The sequence below is a fragment of the Carettochelys insculpta genome, chromosome 18 (genome assembly GCF_033958435.1).
Source record: "Carettochelys insculpta isolate YL-2023 chromosome 18, ASM3395843v1, whole genome shotgun sequence".
NCBI classification, from domain to species: Eukaryota; Metazoa; Chordata; order Testudines; family Carettochelyidae; genus Carettochelys; species Carettochelys insculpta.
Genome location: NC_134154.1, coordinates 28,444,985 through 28,465,007, shown reverse-complemented (window position 1 = coordinate 28,465,007; position 20,023 = coordinate 28,444,985). Strand labels below are relative to the sequence as shown.

Here is a 20,023-nt window from a genome sequence, read left to right as displayed (position 1 = left end):
TGCTAGAACAGAAGAACGTTTGCAATGACAAATCCCGGTATAAGGGGGTGCTGCTGGGTGAGTCTCTCCCTTTACTCATTGATTTACTTGACCATGTGCTTGGATCCCATTCAAATTAAGCATGTACCTAAGTGCTTTCCTGAATAGGGATATTTTCCCAAATCAAAGCTATCGATTCTACAGCCTCAAGAAGAGTCATTTGGCTGATGTTCATGTAGCCCTTGCGAAGCTCCGTTCCCGTATCCTGCAAAGGTCCATCACTCAACCATGTCAGTGCATTGTATTGTTCTTTTACAGTAGATTCAGTACTACTGTACTTCCCTTAATGGGGGGGCATCTGATCTTTCAGTGCTTCTATAATCCTGAACGATAATCCCTGCCAGAGGTTCGCCCACTGCTAATAGAAACATAACTCCTGTTTTTAATCACCAGCATTGCCCAGGATCCAAATAAAAAAACATCATTACAACAGATGAAATTACTGCTGGAAACTCTGTGTCTGTTCTTTTAATGTATAAGCGATCTCACTGCAGCCTCAAAGCCAGCACAGCCCGAGCCAGTGGGTGTGAGAGAAGAAGCCACTTCCAGCCACAAGCCTGACAACAGAACTATTTTCAGACCCGTCTGCCCCAGCCATGTCGCCGCTGTCTTTTATTAATGCCAACAGAAGCACAGGAGGTTGGCAGGACTCTGCTAACCAAATGTTCCCCAAACATCTGTCTGCGATTTCCATTACTCACAGAACTCCAAGGGTCCTTCAGCCAATTCCATTTCTGCCAGCAAAACTTGTGAACATGCAAAATCTGGCTGCAGCTTCAGTGCTGTGGCGGCAGATTTTCCAGTCTGGGGGTGGAAGGCTGGATCTGCAGATGTCGGATGTGGAGGATTAGGGAGGGGAGCTGGGAGGTTAGAGCTGTGATGCCGTGAGCCCTGAGAACAGGGAAAAGACAGAAGGAGAAGAAACGCAGAACAGTCCCGCGAGTGAAGCTCAGCTCAGCTGCTGTATGAGCAGCGTCCTGGCCTGGGAGGTAAGCTTGAAGGATTCTGAAGCTGCCCCTGGGTAAAACTTCCAGAACCTAAATGTGGCAGTGGAAGTGATGAGGCCTGGAATTATGGCCAGTTACTGCAGGAAGTGGATAATTCCAAAGCACATCTGGGAAGTCCTATGGCCTGGGCTCCACAGCAGGTCAGACTAGATGGATTGCAATGGTCTTGTGATGGGGGAATGTTACTGGCAGGTAAGGGGATAAAACAACCCTAGGAGGGATGCCTGGGAGGCAGCCAATAAGAAAAAGGCTTGTAATGCTAGCCAATTAGGGAAAGGTTTATTGCAGGAGCCAATGATGGCCAGGGAGGCCCGTATAAGAAGCGGCTGCTGAGCTGAGCAGGGCAGTCCATCCCTGGAGTTGGAGGCAGGAGGCCTGGCTGTCGAGAGGACTGAAAGCACCATGGACAGAGCAGGGCTGACCAGGGGCAGCAGAATATGAGGGAGCTCTAGGCTGTTGGCCTGAGGCCCTGATACCAGGGGGCAGAGAAGGTGCTGGGGGAATTGGAGCAGGGGCAGTAGGTGGCTGCTGGTTGTGTGGTCTCTGGGCTGGAACTCAGAGGAGAATGTGGGCCGGGTCCCCTGCTTTGCCCCACTTGCCGCCAAGGGGCATAGCCAGAACATGGGCTGCAGCCGGGCACTGAGGACAGCCAGCCCATGGGCAGGACCAGAGCGGGGCAGGGCTGGAGGGTTGTGCTCAGCAGAGGACACCACAACCCAGGCAGTGACGCAGGTCCAGCAGTGATGATGGGTGAGACCCCTGGAGGAGGGTGCACTGGTGCAGCCAATTCCTAGGCGGTCCAGCAGGAGGTGCCAGGCTGCTGAGTCACACCCCGTTCCCGTTCCCGTTCCCGTTCCCGTTCCCAGTCCCTTCTGGCTTCATAAGGTCCGAATCTAGTCCTCCTAAAATCCAGCAGGGCTGAGCCCAGGGCTCCTTCTGCCGCATTCCCCCAGTACTCAGGGAGAGGCTCCTGCCGAAACCCACGGGAGCGTCTCTACGTCAGCGACTCCGTCTTGATGCAGACACCAGGCATTCGCCTGGGGCTGGGGCCTGGTCCAGACTTCCGTGGCCCTCAGCGCCTTAACTGCTCGTCATCCGTCCAACAAAGCCCCGGAGTGCCGGCTCTGAGGCTGGGTGCCGGCCCTCAGCCCTGAAGGTGGAGGCGCTCTGTCCCCAGCACGGGTACGCCCGGGCAGCAAGCATTTCTCGCACAGCCGCGGGCTGGCGCTCGGCCAGGAAATGCGATGCCTGGAAGTCACCCGCTGTGGGGATAAAAAGGCTTTTTCCGTTCAAGAAGCAGGAGACCAGACAAGGCAACCAGCATCTCTGTTAGGGCTTTGGAAAAGCTGCCGAGCAGCCTTTGGCTCCAGGGAAGAACTTGTCCCCGCGGCTCAGCCCTGAGTTCCTCTCGCCTTGGCGCAGGCGTGTGGCGGCTTTCCCTGCTCCAGAGACACCGATCGCCCTGAGCTGCGCGGGCAGCTGACGGGTCTGTGCTGGGCACAGTGTTTTCTCTTCTCCCCCAGGGCCAGATTCTGCCCTTACGTTTAGCAGTGCAAATATGGAGGTGCTCCGCTGACATCCGTGTCATTGCTCCAGCAGTGCCTAATGTAACTGCACTCTGATCCCCTCCCCTCCTGGTCTCCTGGGCGTCTCTCCGTGCTGTGGCGGCCTGCACACAGTCACCCAGGGGCCGGGCAGAATGGGTGGCATGAGACGTCTCCCTGGCGAGCTGTCCGCCCCCTACCACATCCCGTCATTGGTTTTCACTCGCGGAGCAGCCCACCCTACCACAGCCAGACTGCTGGGGTTGGCCTGTGCCTGCCCCCCCGCCTTGCTGGGCTTCCTGCTGCTTCTGTGTGGAGCAAAGGAGAACCTCTGGCCACTGGGAATGGCAGGGAGCGCGCGCTGGTGACTGCCCTGCAGCTGCCTTGAAAAGTGGGCTTCGGATGTGCAACAGACTAACTCCTGCTTCCTGCTCCGCACACCCACTGGGACCGCTGATCCCAGCCAGCAGCACCTCCCAAAGGCGGGCCAGTCCCCCGCAGGGTCACCCCACCCTCCCATCAAGGGGAGTGTGCAGATCCCATCAGCTTGGCTGGGACCTCAGCGCGGTGGTGCCCCACAGACAGGGCTGAGCAAAGGGTCTGCCTAGAACCAGGCGTTCATCCCAGGTCAGCACAAGCCTGCTGCGACCCTGTGATGGAGTTCAGGGGTCCCCCTGCACTGCACCCCATCTGCTGGCAGGAGTGACTCTCACTCAGCAGGTACAACAGGAGGTTTATTAGGCAACAGATGCCCAGTTTCTCCCAGAAGCGACAGTACAGCAGTCAGAGACGGTCCTTCCAACCCGTCCTAGGGAGAAGACCCCGAGGGGTGCCCCTCTGGGGTGTGGCTTCCCCCCTCCTCAGGCTGGCTGCCTTCCAGCTCTCTCTTCCCCTAGCCTCTAACTGCCGTTCCCCGATTCAAAACCAGCTCGGCTCCTCCCTCCTCTTTGTTCAGGGCAGAGGTGTTACCTGCCCGTTGTAGCCCCAGGGTCATCCTTAGCCACTGGGAGCTGTTCTGCTTGTCTCTCACATCCAGCCTGAGTCTCGCATTTGCACTCCCCCCACTCCAGCACAGACCCTCCCAGGTGCATGAAGGCAGGGCCGTCCTGAGGGGGAGTGGAGCCTGGGGCAACCCCCTACCAGTGCCCCAGCAACCTCCCTGCACCACTGGCTCCACCCCATCCCTCACCCGCTCCCTGACCATCCAGGGCTGGAATTAACCTGGGTGGCAGATAGCAGCAGCAGCAGCAGCAGCAAGAGGTATGAGTAGCAGGTATGAGCAGTACAATGCCTGGCCGCACCGCGGCCTCCCACTGGCTGAACCCCACTTCTGTGTGTGGCGGGGAGGTGAGGCTGCTTCCTGCTGCTGCAGAGAAGTGGGGCTCAGCAGGCCGGGTGGGCACAGCAGAGTGAAAAGCAGCCTGGTGCTACGTGGTGAGAGTGTGGGGGGCTGGGAGAGGTGACGCCCTGCTGCTGCCGCTGCCTTCTGCTCCAAATAATCCCCCTGCCCCCCTATAGGACGGCTGGGGCAGCTGCTGCAGAGCCCCTAAAAGCACAGGGCCTGGGACAGCTGCCCTGCCTCCTCCTATGGACAGGACAGCTCTGTGTGAGGGTTTGTGATGACCTGACACCGACTCACACAAGTGCATTTTCTCTGCCACCTGCACCCCAGGGCTCTGCGTCCTGCTGCAGTGTAGCCCGGAGGCGCTTGTTTTAGCTCCCAGGCAGGTGCCTGGCTGGCCAGCTTGAACAGCGTCTGGGGATGGTCTGATCTTGATGAACTGGTAGCCTTCGAGCACACGATGGTCTGATTTAGGCAGATAGACCCACGCGCATGCAGTGAAGCAAATGAACACAGCTTCCAAAGCCAACTAGTTTAATTAGAGCGGATGTACTTACATATTTTATGATTCTCATAGAGCACGTGCCCTTATACATTTTATACTCTGCTGAAGGGTACTTCTTATTCCTAGCATAGCTGAAGCCGAAGGGCAGTTGGCCTATTTTTCTAGTTCCGTTCTAGTCTGCTTTTCTTTCCCCAGCTTTTTTCTGTTGAGCAGTAACGCAAAGGGCCTGCAGAGCTCAAATCAGGTGGGGCTTTAGCAGGGTTTTCCGTTTGAGGCAGATGTTACTCTTGGAGATAAATGTTTATGAGTATCTATCCAAACAAGTATATAAATATCCCATAATGTCCTGTATCTGATGTTCCAGCTTTGTTTTTCTAACCATGTGCTGACATAAAAGGACAGTTATCTTGTGGAGCATCAGGTGCCAACGCAACATCATAGCCTAGATGCAAGTCATCCTGTTGACTCAAAAGTATAGACAAAAGCCACCGGGTGGTACTTCTTGGTATTCTACTGCTGGTGCCCATTCTTGGAATTTGCCCAAAAGGTTGCAACATTCCGCCTCAGGCATACTCAGAAGGGTGTCTTAGTTTAATTCCACCAATCAAACATGGGTACCCCTAAGAAGCCTAGGTAGGGGTGCCTAACTTGGTACTGGGGAGGCCAGGCCAAAGCGACGTAAGGAGGCCTATAATACCCCCTGGCAAGCAGTGAGGGTTTTCTAGAGATTCACTAAAATTCCTTTATCTTGTTTGCTAATATTAGGGTTACACCCTTTAATCTTTAAAGTTTCCTTCTTCTCTATTACTGTCTCACCTCCCCTTCACCCCGTCTGCAGAGGGGAGCTGGGTCTCAACTCCTCCGGTTCTTTGGATGGAGCCTGAGTGTGGTGTTTTACTAGACGCAGAGCATAGACGCAACCCATAAATGCCATCACATATACAAGCCGCATTAATGTAATCAAAGTAATCCAACCGGCATGCAAAGATCAGTTCCTGTGTTTAATCCCATCACTATCATAACATTGTGCTTCTAAAATACTGGATGTGTGATCACTGAAAATCCCAAGAACTACTTTGTGTCCAAGAGCTTATTTAGCTCTGGGGCGATTTGTTTCTGGAGCAGAGGTCAAACCTTAAGTTCTTAGATCAGAGGGGCAAGCTCTTACCCAGCTTAAGACTTCTACTTAAATATCCTTAAAACCCTGGTCAGCGCTACCCACAGAGTCTGCTTAGCACCCTAAGCCATCAGAAAACCTCTACTCCTATATTCCAGCCGTCACTTAGAATTTTTAGCATCACCGGTTACTGTAGCAGGGGCTTGCTGAATTCATCAGCCTGAACCTATTTGCTTCTTTGTGTGTGCAGGTCTCTCTAGGGCTATCTGATGGTGAAGTGGTTTTTCAGCTGTTGAAGGCTCTGTGCTCACTGTTCTCCTGCCTATTGTAATTCTTAAATGGCTTTGAATTGCTCTCTGCCACCAAGCTATCATCCTTGGAAAGGGAAGACAGACATACTGTGCTGTGCCAAATGATGGGGAAGGCTGCCATGATTGCCCTGGTAAACACAGCTATTTAGAGAATAAGGAACAAATATTTTCTGGCTAATCTCTCCTGCCTTTGCTCTGCACCAGTTTCTATCCACATCTTTGTGGGAAAAGTCTGCAGCAGGATTTGTCACTAAGCATATGGTTTAAAATGCAGTACACAGACTAGGTATGTGATTATTTTATTGCAATAACATTTGCAGTTGGAATGTACAATGTGAACAGACCCAAGGTGAACATCTGTACAGGGTGAATTTCACCTAGAAGATTAACTCAGAATGCCACAACCCCTCATGCAAGCTGAGGTCCCCTTACAGTCCCCCGGCCCCCATCGGAGTTGCCAGTAATGTCAGATCTACTCTATGAGCAGCAGCTGTCAAAAAAGCAAATAGAACATCAGGAATCATTTAAAAAGGTATAGGGAATGAAACCAATGACATTTTATTGCCTCGATATAAATCCATGATCTGCCCACGTCTTGAATACGGCGTACAAATGTGGTCACCTCATTAAAAAAGGTCTCTTGGCATTGCATAAAGTTCAGAAAAGGGCAACAGAAATGACGTGGGGTTTGTAACGGCTGGCATAAGAAGAGAGATTAAAAAGTCTGGAACTCTTCAGATTAGAAAAATGGAGATTAAAGGGGGATATGACAGAGGTCATCATGACTGGTGTGGAGAAAGCGAATAACAAAAAAGTTATTTATTTGCTCTCATAACACAAGAATGAGGGGTCACCAAATGAAATTAATAGGAAGCAGGTTTAAGACAAACAAAAGGAAGTATTTCTTCATACAATGCGCAGTCAATCTGTGGAACTCCTCGCCAGAGGACGTTGTGAAGTCTAGGACTTTAACGGGGTTCAGTAATGTGCAAGATAAATTCATGGAGGTTAGGCCCGTCTGCGGCTATTAGCCAGGATGGGCAGGAATGGTGTCCTTAGCTTCTGTATGAAGAATCTGGAAGTGGGTGACGGGGAGGGAAGTTTAATCGACAGCAAGGGAGATGTAGGTTAGATACTAGGAAAAACTTTCTCTTTGTCAGGCTCGATAAGCTGTAGAATAGTTTCCAAGTATAGAATCTCCATTGTGGGAGGCTTTTAAGAACACAGTGGACAAACACCCTTCAGGTTTCCTTGGTCTTTCCTCAGATGACTTGAGAACCTTTCCTGATCATTTCCATTCCAACATTTCTCTAATTCAATGTACATTGTTCCAAGGTGCTCCTGGTGAAAGTCAGCCCAGTGCAGAAGACGAGCCATAAGGCCTATGCATGGCTCAGGTGCCACGTGCCTTGTCTTGGCTCCCCTTATGTTACTCAGAGTTCATGGAACCTCTCCCCTTCCCAGGGGGGGTGTTGATTGTCTGACCCAGCAAGAGTTTGGGATTTTTTAGTCATTGGGTTGGTAGGCTCTCCTTTTACTGTAGAAATGTAAAATCCCAATAACAAGAAAGTGAAAAAGAACAAAATCAACAGAGAATCCCAATAAATAACCTGTTAAGTACAGCTTTGAAATGTCAAGCTGAATGTCACCGAGGCAACTAGTTGTTGGGAGCAACAATAAAACACGGAATTTTTGAACGAAAAAGGCCACGTGTGAGCTCCATGGAAACAAAGTTCTGGTAACAGCATGAAACTCTTCACAAACTCTGCCTCACTGGGGACTTATCCCTCATTTATACAGTGTAGTGCACGAGCATTAATCAGTTAGGCTCACCTCAGCCACCATCCATCTCATTGATATTTAACAATCTCCCCAACCAGGGTGCAGCTAAGGGGCTATTGTAGGAACCTCCAGATCTTTAGGGGATCCCTGAACGTCCCATCCTCCGAGAGAGCCCTGGCTGAGTTTGGGTGGATGGGCCAACGACAGAAAGGTTCAGGGATCAGATTCCGCACAGAAATGCCCCAGAAGTCCTGATGTTTATCAGAACCATTCGCGTTCTGAGATTTATGGAGTCAGGCTGCAAATCTCACATGAACAGGATTTCTCGTGGGATTTTCTGTGGCTGCTCAGGCCAGAGTTACGTCAATGGGAGCTGTGGGATTTTGCGAAGTTTGACCGGATCACAGTAGTACAGATGCAAAGCCTGTGTATGTGTGAGAAAGAGATAGGTAGGAGGAGTTGGTCAGGAGAATTCCACTGACTACTGCAGAACCGTTCTCCTCCTGGGGTTTGGGTTAGTTCTAGAAACAGAGCAGAGGCCGTAGGCTTCACACCTTTTTCCCTAGAGTTGTGGACATGGACATAGACAGTTGGATCTAGTGGTCAGAGCAGAGCTGGGAAACAGGAGCTGGAGCTGATCAGAGCCGGAGGCACACTCAGGCCCAGGGTTAGAATTGGAACCGGAACCAGGTGTCAGGCCCATGGATAGAGTCCAGGGCCAGGGTGGGGCGGAGAAGCAGGGATCAGGAAAGGGGCAGGAACTGAGGGGAGAACAGGAAGGCAGGGTCTAGTGTAACAGCAATCCAGCGATTCACCTCATTGCTCAGACAGCTTCTTGTCGCTCTTTCTGGCTTAAATAGCGAGTCCAAGCCAAGCAGAGTCTAGAGGTCTCCTCCAACCAGGAGCTTCATGGGTGGCCCCTGTGGCAAGGTAGGGTCCATCAGTCCACAGTTCCTGCTGGGTGGGGGGGAGGGGTGCCTGTGGACCCAGGGTTGAAGCTCATGATTCCTCATACCCACTCAGTTCATCCACTCTTGTACTGTTTCCTGCACCCTTCTCAAGGAGTCCTCCAGCTCTGTTCAGGACCAGCCGGCGAGGCTGCCGCTTCCCATAGCAATAAGTCAGGGCAGATTGAACCGTCAGGGGTAGGCCTGTGTGAAGACGTTGAAGCGGGGAAGGCAGATCCCTGCTCTTTTACTGAAGTCTCCTCCTGGGAAACTCCGAGGTGCACATCTGTGGTTTTGCCTTTCGAAAGGTAACGGTATGAAAAGACCCGGCCGCAGCAGGAACTGTTAGAACGGCTCATTAAACAGGAACATTAATGGTCAGCTGTACACCAGCCAGTTCTGCTGATACTGTTATTTCCGCTGGATCAGCGACGTTCACTCATCCTCGTAACAATTAAGGTTCACCAGGGCCAGGCCTCCATTCGACTGTACAAGCCACGTCCTAAAATCTCATTTATTACAGTCACTTGGTTGCCTCCTGGCTGAGCGTTGCTGTGTCTGGAGTCAGACTGACCACAGGGCAGTGACTGAGGTGTCGAGCAGCAGTGTCACCCCATGGAGTCCGGTCCAGGACAGCACTTACCGATGTGGCCGACTCCAGATGCCCATGGGACTCGTCTGTGCAATGCGGCGATGTATCGCATGGAGTGGGATTTGGAAAGCATACTCAGGTGCTGCGTGTTATGAAGTCTGGGTGAACCCTGCGTCTGATGAAGTGAGTCGTCTGTGCTCACGAAAGCTCATGCTCAAAACTTGTCTGTTAGTCTGTAAGGTGCTGCAGGACCCTTCGTTGCTGTTAAGGCACTAGGGAATCTTTAGTGTGCCCCCCGGGTTGGGTCTACAAGCACCAATGAATGTGCAGATAGTGGCATGGGCCAAGCCACCGCTTCCCCCACATCTTTGTGGCTGGGAACAGCAAGCCACAGCTGCTGGGAATTGTGGGTGGCTGTGTCTGTGGCCGCTCAAGGCAAACCAATAGTCTCACGGCCCGCTAGAGGCTTACCCTGAGGAGCCGCGTGCAGCCCGTGGCCAGAGGTTCCCCGCCCCTGCTTGAACATCACGGGGATTTTGTCCAGTGCTCAAAGCCATCAGCCACAAAGCAGCTGCGCGCAAAGAGCTGGCTGCAGCACGCACTCCAGTGCCATTTATGGAGGTCAGATATACCGGCGCGGAAGCCTGGGCCGCCGTAAAGGCTCACGTTTATTTGGGCATGAGCTTTCATGGGCTGGAGCTCACTTCGTCAGATGCAGGAGGTTTCCATTTCTGCTGCTTCCGCCACCCTAGCATGTCAAACGGCATCCCACTGTCTTAAATCTCATGGTGCACTTTAGCTCCGGAGGAACAAATACAGCACCAGCACTCGCATTTCCCTCCTGCTGGGGGGAGTCCTGTCCAGCTCTCAGCCTCTGATGAAGTAGGCTCCAGCCCAGGAGTGAGTACCTCTGTGAAACAGGTCCAGTATAGGACTGGCCCAGCTAGATGGCTGCCATCCCTCCCGCACCCACCAGCAAGGTCACAGTGACAAGGCCCCAGGAGAGGAGTCTGAAAAAAGCCAGCAAAGTGATGCACGCTCATCAAGATCTCTGTGATGGGGGGACTAGGCTCTGAGGCCCCCTGCTAGATGCCTGATGGTTCGGCCACACCCTGCCCTGGAAAAAAAGCAGTCCAGAAGTCCTCCAGGCAGGCTAGCATGGCTCCAGGGGAAGCAGCCAATCAGCAGCCAAGAAGTCCTTTTTAAGGGGAGCTGCAGAACAGACCAGGAGTCAGTCGCTGTCTAGCGCTCAAAGAGCCGGCACTGGCTGGAGGGAAGAGGGGTCGTGCTGCGTGGGTGGGGCGTTCGCGGCAAACAAGATGGAGCCCTGAGGTAAAGACAGCACAGGGTCGCAGGGAATCAGAGCAGTGAAACGGACTTAGCAGACAGTTGCCATCTACAGGGTCCCTGGGCAGGACCCAACCCCACTTAACAAGGGGAAGAAGTGGCCCTGGTCTTGGCATCCCAGTGAGAGGAGGAATTCGACTGTAGTGCCCCAGCCAAAGGGCTGGCCCTGAGAGGACCCAGATGCTGTCTCCAGGAAGGAAGCTCAGGGGACACCGCGCTACTCGGGAGCAGGACCAAACTGATAGACATTACACATCAATTTCCTTCCTTCCAACTCACCTCTCTGAAGGGCTCATGACCCTAGTTTGCTGTTTGTTCTAATATCATCTCCATGCACATACATGTGATTCTGACCAGGGAGTGTTTTCCAGGGAAAGAACTGCACTTGTTTGCCTGGCTAATCAACCCAGCGGGTCTCTTTCCTGTGTTGCAGACTTTTCCAGCAAGTCAGTGAGTGGATGAGGCCCCTGCTACAGAGACACTGAGAGCGGAGCTGAAAAAACATTGGAGCAAATAGGTGAGATTTAATGAAATGCCTACAGGGCTACGTTCAAGCCCTAGTTGTATCTGTGCAGCCCTGCAGGAGTCAGGCGAGATGCAGCAGAGTAAATTTGGCCCCGAAGTATGCCATGTAACGAATGCTGGGGTGGAGAAGGAGAAGGGCAGTGATATTTTGATGTATTTTCCCTGGTGAGGCCACATGGGGAGGCCACATGTGTCCAATCCTGGGCCCCTTACTACAGAACGGGTGTGGACACATTGGAGAGGGTCCAGCGGAGGGCAATGAAAATGATTAGGGGGCTGGAGTACGTGACCTCTGAGGAGAGGCTGAGGGATTTTGGCCTTGTTCTGTCTGCAGAAGACAAGAGTGCGGGGGAAATTTGATAGCAGCCTTCAACTACCTGAAGGGAGAAGCCAAAGAGAGCGGGGAGAGGCTGTTCTCAGTTGAGAGATGGCAGAATGAGGAGCAATGGTCTCAGGTTGCGGTCGGGGGAGGTACAGGTTGGACATTAGGAAAAACTATTTCATTGGGAGGGTGGTGGAGCTCTGGAACGGGTTACCTAGGGAGGTGGTGGAATCTCCTTCCCTAGACATTTTTAAGTCCCGGCTTCACGAAGCCCTGATTCGGGTGATTTAGTTGGGGTTGATACTGCTTTGGGCAGCGGATTGGACACGATGACCTCCTGAGGTCTCTTCCAGCCTCATGATTCTTCCCCGATTGGAAGCTCTCAAAGCTCTAACGGAGCACCAATGAATTATGCCACAGACCTTTCCTTGGTGGTTGGTGGTAGAATTATGTCTGTGAGGGCTGATTCCAACCCTCAGGGACATCACAGAGCTTTAGAGCGTGTCCTGTGGCATCGAATGCTCAATTTGCCACTCGGCCCCACGACTGTAAATCCACAGTAAGGGCTCGTCTACACTTACAGTGCTGCAGCCTCTGTAGCTCTCGCCGTAGGTGGTACCCAGGGGTGTAGGTTCTCCACCTCTCTGACAAGCAGTAGCTACATGGGTGGCACGTGAACTGCCAGCCTGGGGAGGTTAGCCTCTGGCCCCACCCTTGCTGTCCAAGGCCCCCACCTCCATCCCTTCCGGAACCTAGAGCTTTCCCACCGTGGCCTCTCACTGCAGCCTTGAGCTGCTGAAGTGCCCTCAGCTCCAGAGTGCCAGGTGAGCAGCTCAGTTCCCTGTGCCCCAGGGTATGGGTGGGAAACAGGAGGGGGCCTGTGGGCAGGGCTATGCCAGGCAGATTAGGTTGGTTTAGCCTCACCTGGCCTGACACACCCCACAGCCATTAGCAGCTACGTCAAGGGCAGAAGTTACTTTTGTGGCCAAGAGGGTCACTCTTAAACTCCATGACCGGTAGCGTTTCCTCCATGTCTGTGAGCTGGACTTTGAGGTATTTGACTGACCAGTCCTGGATGGGTTTGCAGGCAACCCAACGCTGGTTTTCCCCAGAGAAGTCACATCAATAACATCACATTGGCCCCATGCGTGATTTTTTCGCCACAGCCCTGCTTTCCGACATAAGGGGGTATATCCTGCTCTGAGATACAGGTGCAGAGCTTCCAGCTGCTGTCCTCACAGGCGGGTGTGCAGCTCCTAGGGAGAGCTGTAGCCACGCAGATTTAGGAAGCAGCAGAAATCCATTCACATAACAAACCAAAGTCTCCCAAATAACGAGCAGTCCTGTGGCACCTCAGAGACTCACAAATTCATGAGGTCATGAACTTTCGTGGGTAAAACCCACAAAAGCTCATGACCTCCTGAATTTGTGAGTCTCTGAGGTGCCACAGGACTGCTTGTTATTTGTGACGCCACAGATTAACATGGCGACCCCTCTGAGACTAAAGTCTGTGGGACAAATCTTGAATGCTCATCATAGACTCATAGAACACGAGAACTGGAAGGCACCTTGAGAGGTCATCAAGTCCAGCCCCCTGCCCTCATGGCAGGACCAGGAACCATCTAGACCATCCCTGGTAGATGTTTATCTAACTTGCTCTGAAATAGCTTCAGTGATGGAGATTCCACAACCTCCCTTGGCAATTTATTCCAGCGTTTAACCACTCTGACAGTTAGGAATTTTTCCTAATTTCCAACCTAAACTCCCTTGCTGCAGTTTAAGCCCATTGCTCCTTGTTCTATCCTCTGAGACCAAGGAGAACAATTTTTCTCCCTCCTCCTTGTAACCCTCCTTCAGGCACTTGAAAACTGCTATCATGCCCTGTCTATCACTTCTTTTTTCTAAACTAAAGAAGCCCAGTTCTTTCAGTCTTCCCTCATAGCTCATGTTCTCTAGACTTTCTGTTGACTTGATCTCATACACAGAAACAATCAGAAGGATAGTCTGTAAAAGAATTGCCTGGTGAAATTATTGTGATTTGTTTCCAGATAATGGAGAGCTACAATTCCTCTGAGGAATACTCTATTTATGAAGACTACCCTGATTTTAGCACGGAGAGTGCTCAGAAAGAACCCTCACATGATGTGAAAGACATTGTTAGAGTCCTCTCTGTTGTAGTCTACAGCCTCACCTGCCTTCTGGGAATCTTAGGTAATGGCCTAGTCATCGCGGTCATCACTTGCAAGATGAAAAAGTCTGTCAATGCCATTTGGTTTCTCAACCTGGCTGCTGCCGACTTTCTATTCAACGTCTTCCTGCCGCTGAACATCGCATACACGGCCATGAACTACCACTGGGTATTCGGGCTGGCCCTGTGCAAGTTAAACTCCTTCCTGCTCACCCTGAATTTGTACAGCAGTGTGCTGCTGCTGACGGTGATCAGCTTCGACCGCTGTGTGTCCGTGGTCTTCCCAGTCTGGGCCCAAAACCGTCGGACCATCACCCTTGCTTGTTTGATTTGCAGCGTCCTCTGGGCCATTGGTTTTCTACTGAGTTGCCCGTCTCTCATTTTCCGGCACACGGTACTTCGCCACAACAGTGTGAGTTGTTTTAATAATTACTCCTTGTCCATGACAGAGAATGCCCTGGGACAGATGAGACACAGGGCAGTCACCGTCATCAGGCTTTTGGCAGGGTTTGTCATTCCTATCATCATCATCACGTTCTGTTACTCAGTCATCGTCTTCAAGCTGAAACGAAACCGGCTCGCGAAATCCCAAAAGCCCTTCAAAATCATTGTTGCCATTATTGTGACTTTCTTTCTGTGCTGGACCCCCTACCATATCCTGCAGCTCTTGGAAGTGAAGCACGCCAAAGTTCCCCGTGTGGTGTTCGAGATAGGGATTCCCATCACCACGGCTCTGGCGGCAGCCAACAGCTGCATGAATCCCATCCTGTATGTCTTCATGGGCCAGGACTTTAAAAAGTTTAAGGTGAGCGTCCTCTCCAGACTAGTGAACGCGCTCAGTGAGGACACCACCCACTCAAGTGTTGCTCACAGGAGCGTCTCTAAAATGTCCTCAATGACTGAAAAGGAGACCATTCTTCCTTGACCTCTACTTTCGGTACCTCAGGGGCATACCTAGGATAAGCTCCAATCAGCTTTTATTTGGATGCAAAAGAGAATCGTACTAAGATCAATGAGCATTCCCTAATCTTAAATGATAGTGGAAGATCACTTTCCCTGAGTTCCAAGAAGTGCCTCGGTTTTTCTTATTGAATCTGCCCTTCTACCCAGATTAGTCATGCCTGATGACAGATGCCATGAATCTTCATGAGAGGCTCGCTGCCCCAGGTTGTTAAAAAGCAACAAACCATGGCACTTTATGTGCAGTCTTCATATCAACCTTGGTAGCTCTTCATGTCACTTTTGCTCATGGCCTTTACACTTTTCTGCTCATGCCTCCTGAATTGCTTAACCGTGGGACAATATTTCCTTAAAGCATCCCAAATCAAAAGTGGAGACATGGACTATGGTGTCCCAGAGGTTGAAATGCTCTGAGGCCAAAATGCATCTCCCTCCACGGGGCACTTTGACTATTGGACTAGTTCATTCATTCATTCAGTCTTCCGCCCGAATCTGATGCTCAAAGATTATACATGCTTGCACCTAATAACTGTGTGCTCAAATCCGGCACTAGTGGTGATTGCACACACAGTCTGGTATTTGCATGCACAAATCTCCATTTGAACACGCAATCTCTTAATCTATGGGCATAGTAGGACTGTAATTTAGAAAATTTGACCACAAATGACTAGAAGACTAGGTCAGGTAGATGTTTCCAGAGACCAAGGAAATTGAAGAGATTTATGCCAACGAGAGAAAAAAACACAGAGGAGAGAAAAATAGATAGTTTCTGACTTAAAAGCTACGTCTACACGTGTATGCTAATTTCGATGAATAGCGTCTACACGTCCTCCAGGGCTGGTGCCGTCGACGTTCAACGTCGACGTTGGGCAGCACCACATCGAAGTAGGCGCTGCAGGGGAGCGTCTACACGCCAAAGCGGCCCACATCGACATAAGGGTGCCAGGAACAGCTGCAGACAGGGTCACAGGGCGGACTAGCACTTCCCGGGCAACAGCAAGCCACTCCCTTAAAGGGCCCCTCCCACACACACTTGCACTAAACAGCACAAGATCCACAGAGCCGACAACTGGTTGCAGACCCTGTGCATGCAGCATGGATCCCCAGCTGCAGCAGCAGCAGCCAGAAGCCCTGGGCTAAGGGCTGCTGCACACAGTGACCATACAGCCCCGCAGGGGCTGGAGAGAGTGTCTCTCAACCCCTCAGCTGATGGCCGCCATGGCGGACCCCGCTCTTTCGATGTTGCGGGACGCGGATCGGCTACACGTGCCCTACTTCGACGTTCAATGTCGAAGCAGGGCGCTATTCCCATCCCCTGATGGGGATAGCGACTTCGATGTCTCGCCGCCTTACGTTGATGTCAACTTCGAAATAGCGCTCGCTCCGTGTAGACGTGGCGGGCGCTATTTCGAAGTTGGCGCGGCTACTTCGAAGTAGCCGGCACGTGTAGATGCGGCTAAATTGGGAAGAAGATGGAAGAGGCCAACTTGTAACCCCTTGCTTTGAGAACATGCTTCCAGTGCCCACCATTGAGGATAAGATTATGTCATGGAAGTCACAGATCCTGTGACTTTTACAGACTGCTATGACATTTTGTGCATCAGCCTCGATGGGGCAGGGCTGTCCGAGATGGATTCATGCACAAGTTAAGTAAGCTCCAGCAGAGGGACTCAGCTTATGAGGGGCCTCTATCTACAAAACATTGCTAAATTTCAGTGCTATGCAGCCTCTTGAACATGACATAGTTTAGGGCCTCAGCATGTCTTAATCCGGTCCTGCAGGGCTCGAGCTGTCAGCCCGCAGGGGGCCTGCAGCTGTGGGTGGCAAGGGTCCCAGAACTCTCAGCCACTGCAGCTGGCAGGAAACTCTGGAGGGCACCAACCCCGACAAAGTCTTAACCTTACCTGCTCCACACCCAGGGGGATCAAAATGTGGTCCTATTATATCTGGCATATAGATAAAATCTATCACAGAAGAAAATGATTATGAGCATCTTATATACCATGTACACATTCAGCCAGTCAACTAGCATCTTAAAGGCAGATAATGTCGACACCCGTGTAATTTTTTCGCTTGTTTTCGTTCTGAGCATACTTTTTTCAGCAAGTCCACCTGAAGTCAGGGAGGACAAAAACAAATGTTGGACAGAACACTGAAAAAGCCTTCCGTTCACGCCTCGTGGGTAGAGCAAAGAGGTCACGAACGAGGTACCGGGCCAGCTTCTTCCAGCTCTGCATTTCAGCAAAGCACTGAAGTGCATCGTGTGAACTTTTAAGTATGTCAGTCATCTCTCTGCGGCCAACGAGCAGAGAGAAACGCTTTGTTGCATCAGGGAAGCGGTCCAATGCCGTGATGGTCAGCCGCACTTCAGGGCAAGCGGCAGGGTGGGGGCGATAGTGATGTGGCTCAGGCACGGCCGTCCCGGCAGAGAACATTCTCCGCAAAACACTTTGATGGGGTTTTTTTTTGTTTTTGTTTTGTTTTGTTTTTTGCATTTTCTTCCGGGCAACAAAGCCAAGTTCTGATAGTTTCATTTCTCTCGGCCAGAAGCGCCAAACAGATGCAGCATCCGTTGCTGCTGGGTCTGATGGCAAGGGGCTCCCTATTAAATCTGTGGTGCTCTTCGGGGGGTTGCCTATAGGGAATTGAATGCAGGAGCACCCTGCATTGATGCAGCAGAGCGAGACTCACGGCAGCGACTCTCAGAGCTTGGGGCAACTGGCATGAGCTAAAAATATCAGTGTGGCTGTACAGGCTCGGGCTGAAACCTGGCGAGTGGGGAGGGTCTCAAAACCTGGCCCATAGCCTGAGCAGCGTGATCCAGATCAATTTACTCATGCCTGAGACTTGCTGCTGCAGAGGTGTTTTGCCTACAGCGTGACTCTAAATTTGTCTTGTACTGGGTTCTGAGCAGTGTTCCCTTTCACTTGGTTCATCCGTGGGTGGAATACATTTTGTTCTGTGCACCAATGCATGTACAAATGCGCACCACCAATGGAAACCAGTGCTGCTGGGTGTGGGTCCTGGGCCGGGGGGCGGGGTCTGCTAATCACCTGGTCAGCTCTGGGTCTCTCCTAGATGGCTGCCCAAGCACTCAGCTTCCAGGGAACCCTGGTTCTGAGCAGTTCTCTCAGGGATGCGGAGGGCTTCAGGCTAAGAGAAAGGCAAGATTTAAACCCAGCATTTTGCTTCACTTTTGCTCTTTTAAGAAAGCCGGTTGAACTGCTGGCTGGCTCGTTTTATTCCGACCCTGCCTGTCACTGGCTTCTCAGGAGAGAAAGTTCTTTATGAAGCAGAATGAGGCCAGGGTAGTGCATCTTCCAGACACACTGCCCACAAGCTCTTCAAAGACACAATCAATATTCTCACGCACGTGGCGTTCACCAGGCTCCACCAGTGAAATATAGTCTGAAAGCAGAGCCCCGGCCCCCACACCCCATCTCTCAGCTGCTCACAAATCAGCAGAGAGAGCCGTGATCCTTCGAGTCTGGCAAGTTATCTCCATCCCAGCGCGCTGCCTATTGATTCAGACCGAGGCAAAACAAAAGCTCCTTAATGCTTCCTCTCAGTCGTGCGAGACTGACACAAATGTACCGGCTGACCCCCGCAGCGAGCGGCGTATGCGCAGAGGCCTAAGGTTGGATTCCAGGTCCTAGGTGGTGGTTAACAAGCCCTGCTTGGAAGGACCGAGCCCTACATGGAGTAGAGCAGGGAACAGGCGAACGGAGGGGGAAGGAAAAATAATAGTCAAACCAATGACTTCAGAAGTCATAAACGCCATTGGAAAATCAATGGGCCGGTTGATTGAGAGGAGAAGTCGATTGATCGGGCTCGGTTCATGCCAGTCGCCTAGCAGCTAGGCTCTGGGTAACTTTTAATCCATAAATAAAATTAGCTGAAACAGCTGTGGTTTCAGAGCTCCGGCGGTGCAGACGGAGATCTCCGCAATAAAGTACGGTGCCGTCTGCAGGCAATAATCCTCAGCCAGGTTTTGAACGGCAGCCCAGTGGTCAGAGCCCCTCCCGTACTGAGTTTACCCCCTTCCCCCAGCAGAAAAGGGGGATGGGAAAGCAAAGAGGAAGGGGGGATTTGAGGAGCTGTATGCTGTACCCCACCCTCTCCCTGTCCTACATTGTCTCCTCCCTCCCTTGATGTGCCACAGGCTGAATCTAAAGTACTGAGCTGAAGTGAAACTTTTCAAATAATAAATCTCATGTCAGGATTTTTCTCCTTCTAATCCCCCGTCTAGTAGCTTTCCTGCCAGTTGTGTTGCCTTTCAGTTGACTGCATAGTCCATTAATAAATCTTTTAGATAAAACATGGGCTGAGCCACTCTCTCTAGCCAATTTCATGCACAGTTAATTTGGGAGATAAGTCATGCTTTTGACTTCTTGACTACTAGCAATGAGTGGAAGCCAGTGACGTGCTTATTTATATGTTGGTGTCTCTGTATCAGACACAGCTATTAATATGATCAGTAAAACAGGGAAATTGACAAAAGAACCAAGACAGTGATATTTAAACAATGCAAATCAGAGGACAGATTCTCGTAGGGTTAGTGTCCAGAAGGCACAAAGATCATTCATAGACACCTAGGCCTCTTGCCATGGCCCCGCAGCGAGGGGGAGAGGCCTCAGGTGAGAAAATAAGTTGCCAAGAGGCCAACAGAATTTTTTAACTCCGAGAATTGCTTGGTTGTGGTAGAATTAGTTTGCACAGGGGAAGGAGTTATACTCACCAACAAAAGGGTATGGTATGAGCATTGCCTTGGGAACAAGACAGGTCAGGATCAACACTGGAGGGGTGCTTCTCTTTTTGGCTCACGCAGATGTTCCAGGCATGATGCAGAAATCCCTGGGTGAGGTTCCCAGGCTTGGGCTCTGCTGGGCTCTGCTGGTGGGTAGAACAAGTGAACGGGACCAGACTGGTTCCTTCTGCCTCAGACCAATGAAAGCCAACTGCACCGTCTGGTTTTGCCTGTAGCTGGGGTAAATCAGCCGAGCTCCAGCCAAACTCCAGAAAGCAACTCCGATTTACACCCCGCTGAAGAGCTGGCTCAACTCGTTCAAACAGCCCAGCCTTTCAAAAGTCCAGTTTCAGGACTGAGCTAACCACTGACCTTGCCTCCCAGCCAGGGCTGTCCTGGGAGCAGGGGCAGAGCAACTCCCCACCCAGTAAACCAGGCGTGGAGTCAAAGGCAACCTCCCTTGAACCTGAGGCCCCGCCCCACCCCTGCTCCAGCCCCCTTACCTTCTTCCCCCATGCAACAGGCCCGGGGACTACTTGAGTAGGGGTTGCAGGCAGCAGGGGTTGCCTGCCCTCCTCCTCGCACTAACTGCATGGGAGCAAGAGTGGTCACACTGCTGCTCCCAGCCCTCAGCCCCAGGTAACTCCCCCATCCCATTCACAGGGAGGGCCTGGAGTGGCTGCTTCGGTTCGTCCTGCCCCATGCTTTGGAGGAGTATGGATCAGGAGTCAGGTCATACAGCACGTCT

General features: G+C 51.7%; 1 protein-coding gene across 4 annotated transcripts in view; it reads left to right on the top strand.

Annotated features, from left to right (window-relative positions):
- CMKLR1 (chemerin chemokine-like receptor 1) overlaps positions 1-19,647 on the top strand; it is a 47,589-nt gene extending 27,942 nt beyond the window's left edge. For 2 of the 4 annotated variants that reach the window (XM_075012978.1, XM_075012977.1), the window contains exons 2-3: positions 10,967-11,050; positions 13,429-19,647. In XM_075012978.1, the coding sequence (XP_074869079.1) occupies positions 13,432-14,493 (1,062 nt within the window). In that variant the 5' untranslated portion in view covers positions 10,967-11,050; positions 13,429-13,431 and the 3' untranslated portion in view covers positions 14,494-19,647. Of the gene's footprint in view, positions 1-836; positions 1,029-10,966; positions 11,051-13,428 lie in introns of those variants that run through there. The other 2 variants (XR_012648043.1, XM_075012979.1) reach the window with 2 other exon arrangements.
- The last annotated feature ends 376 nt before the right edge of the window (positions 19,648-20,023 follow it).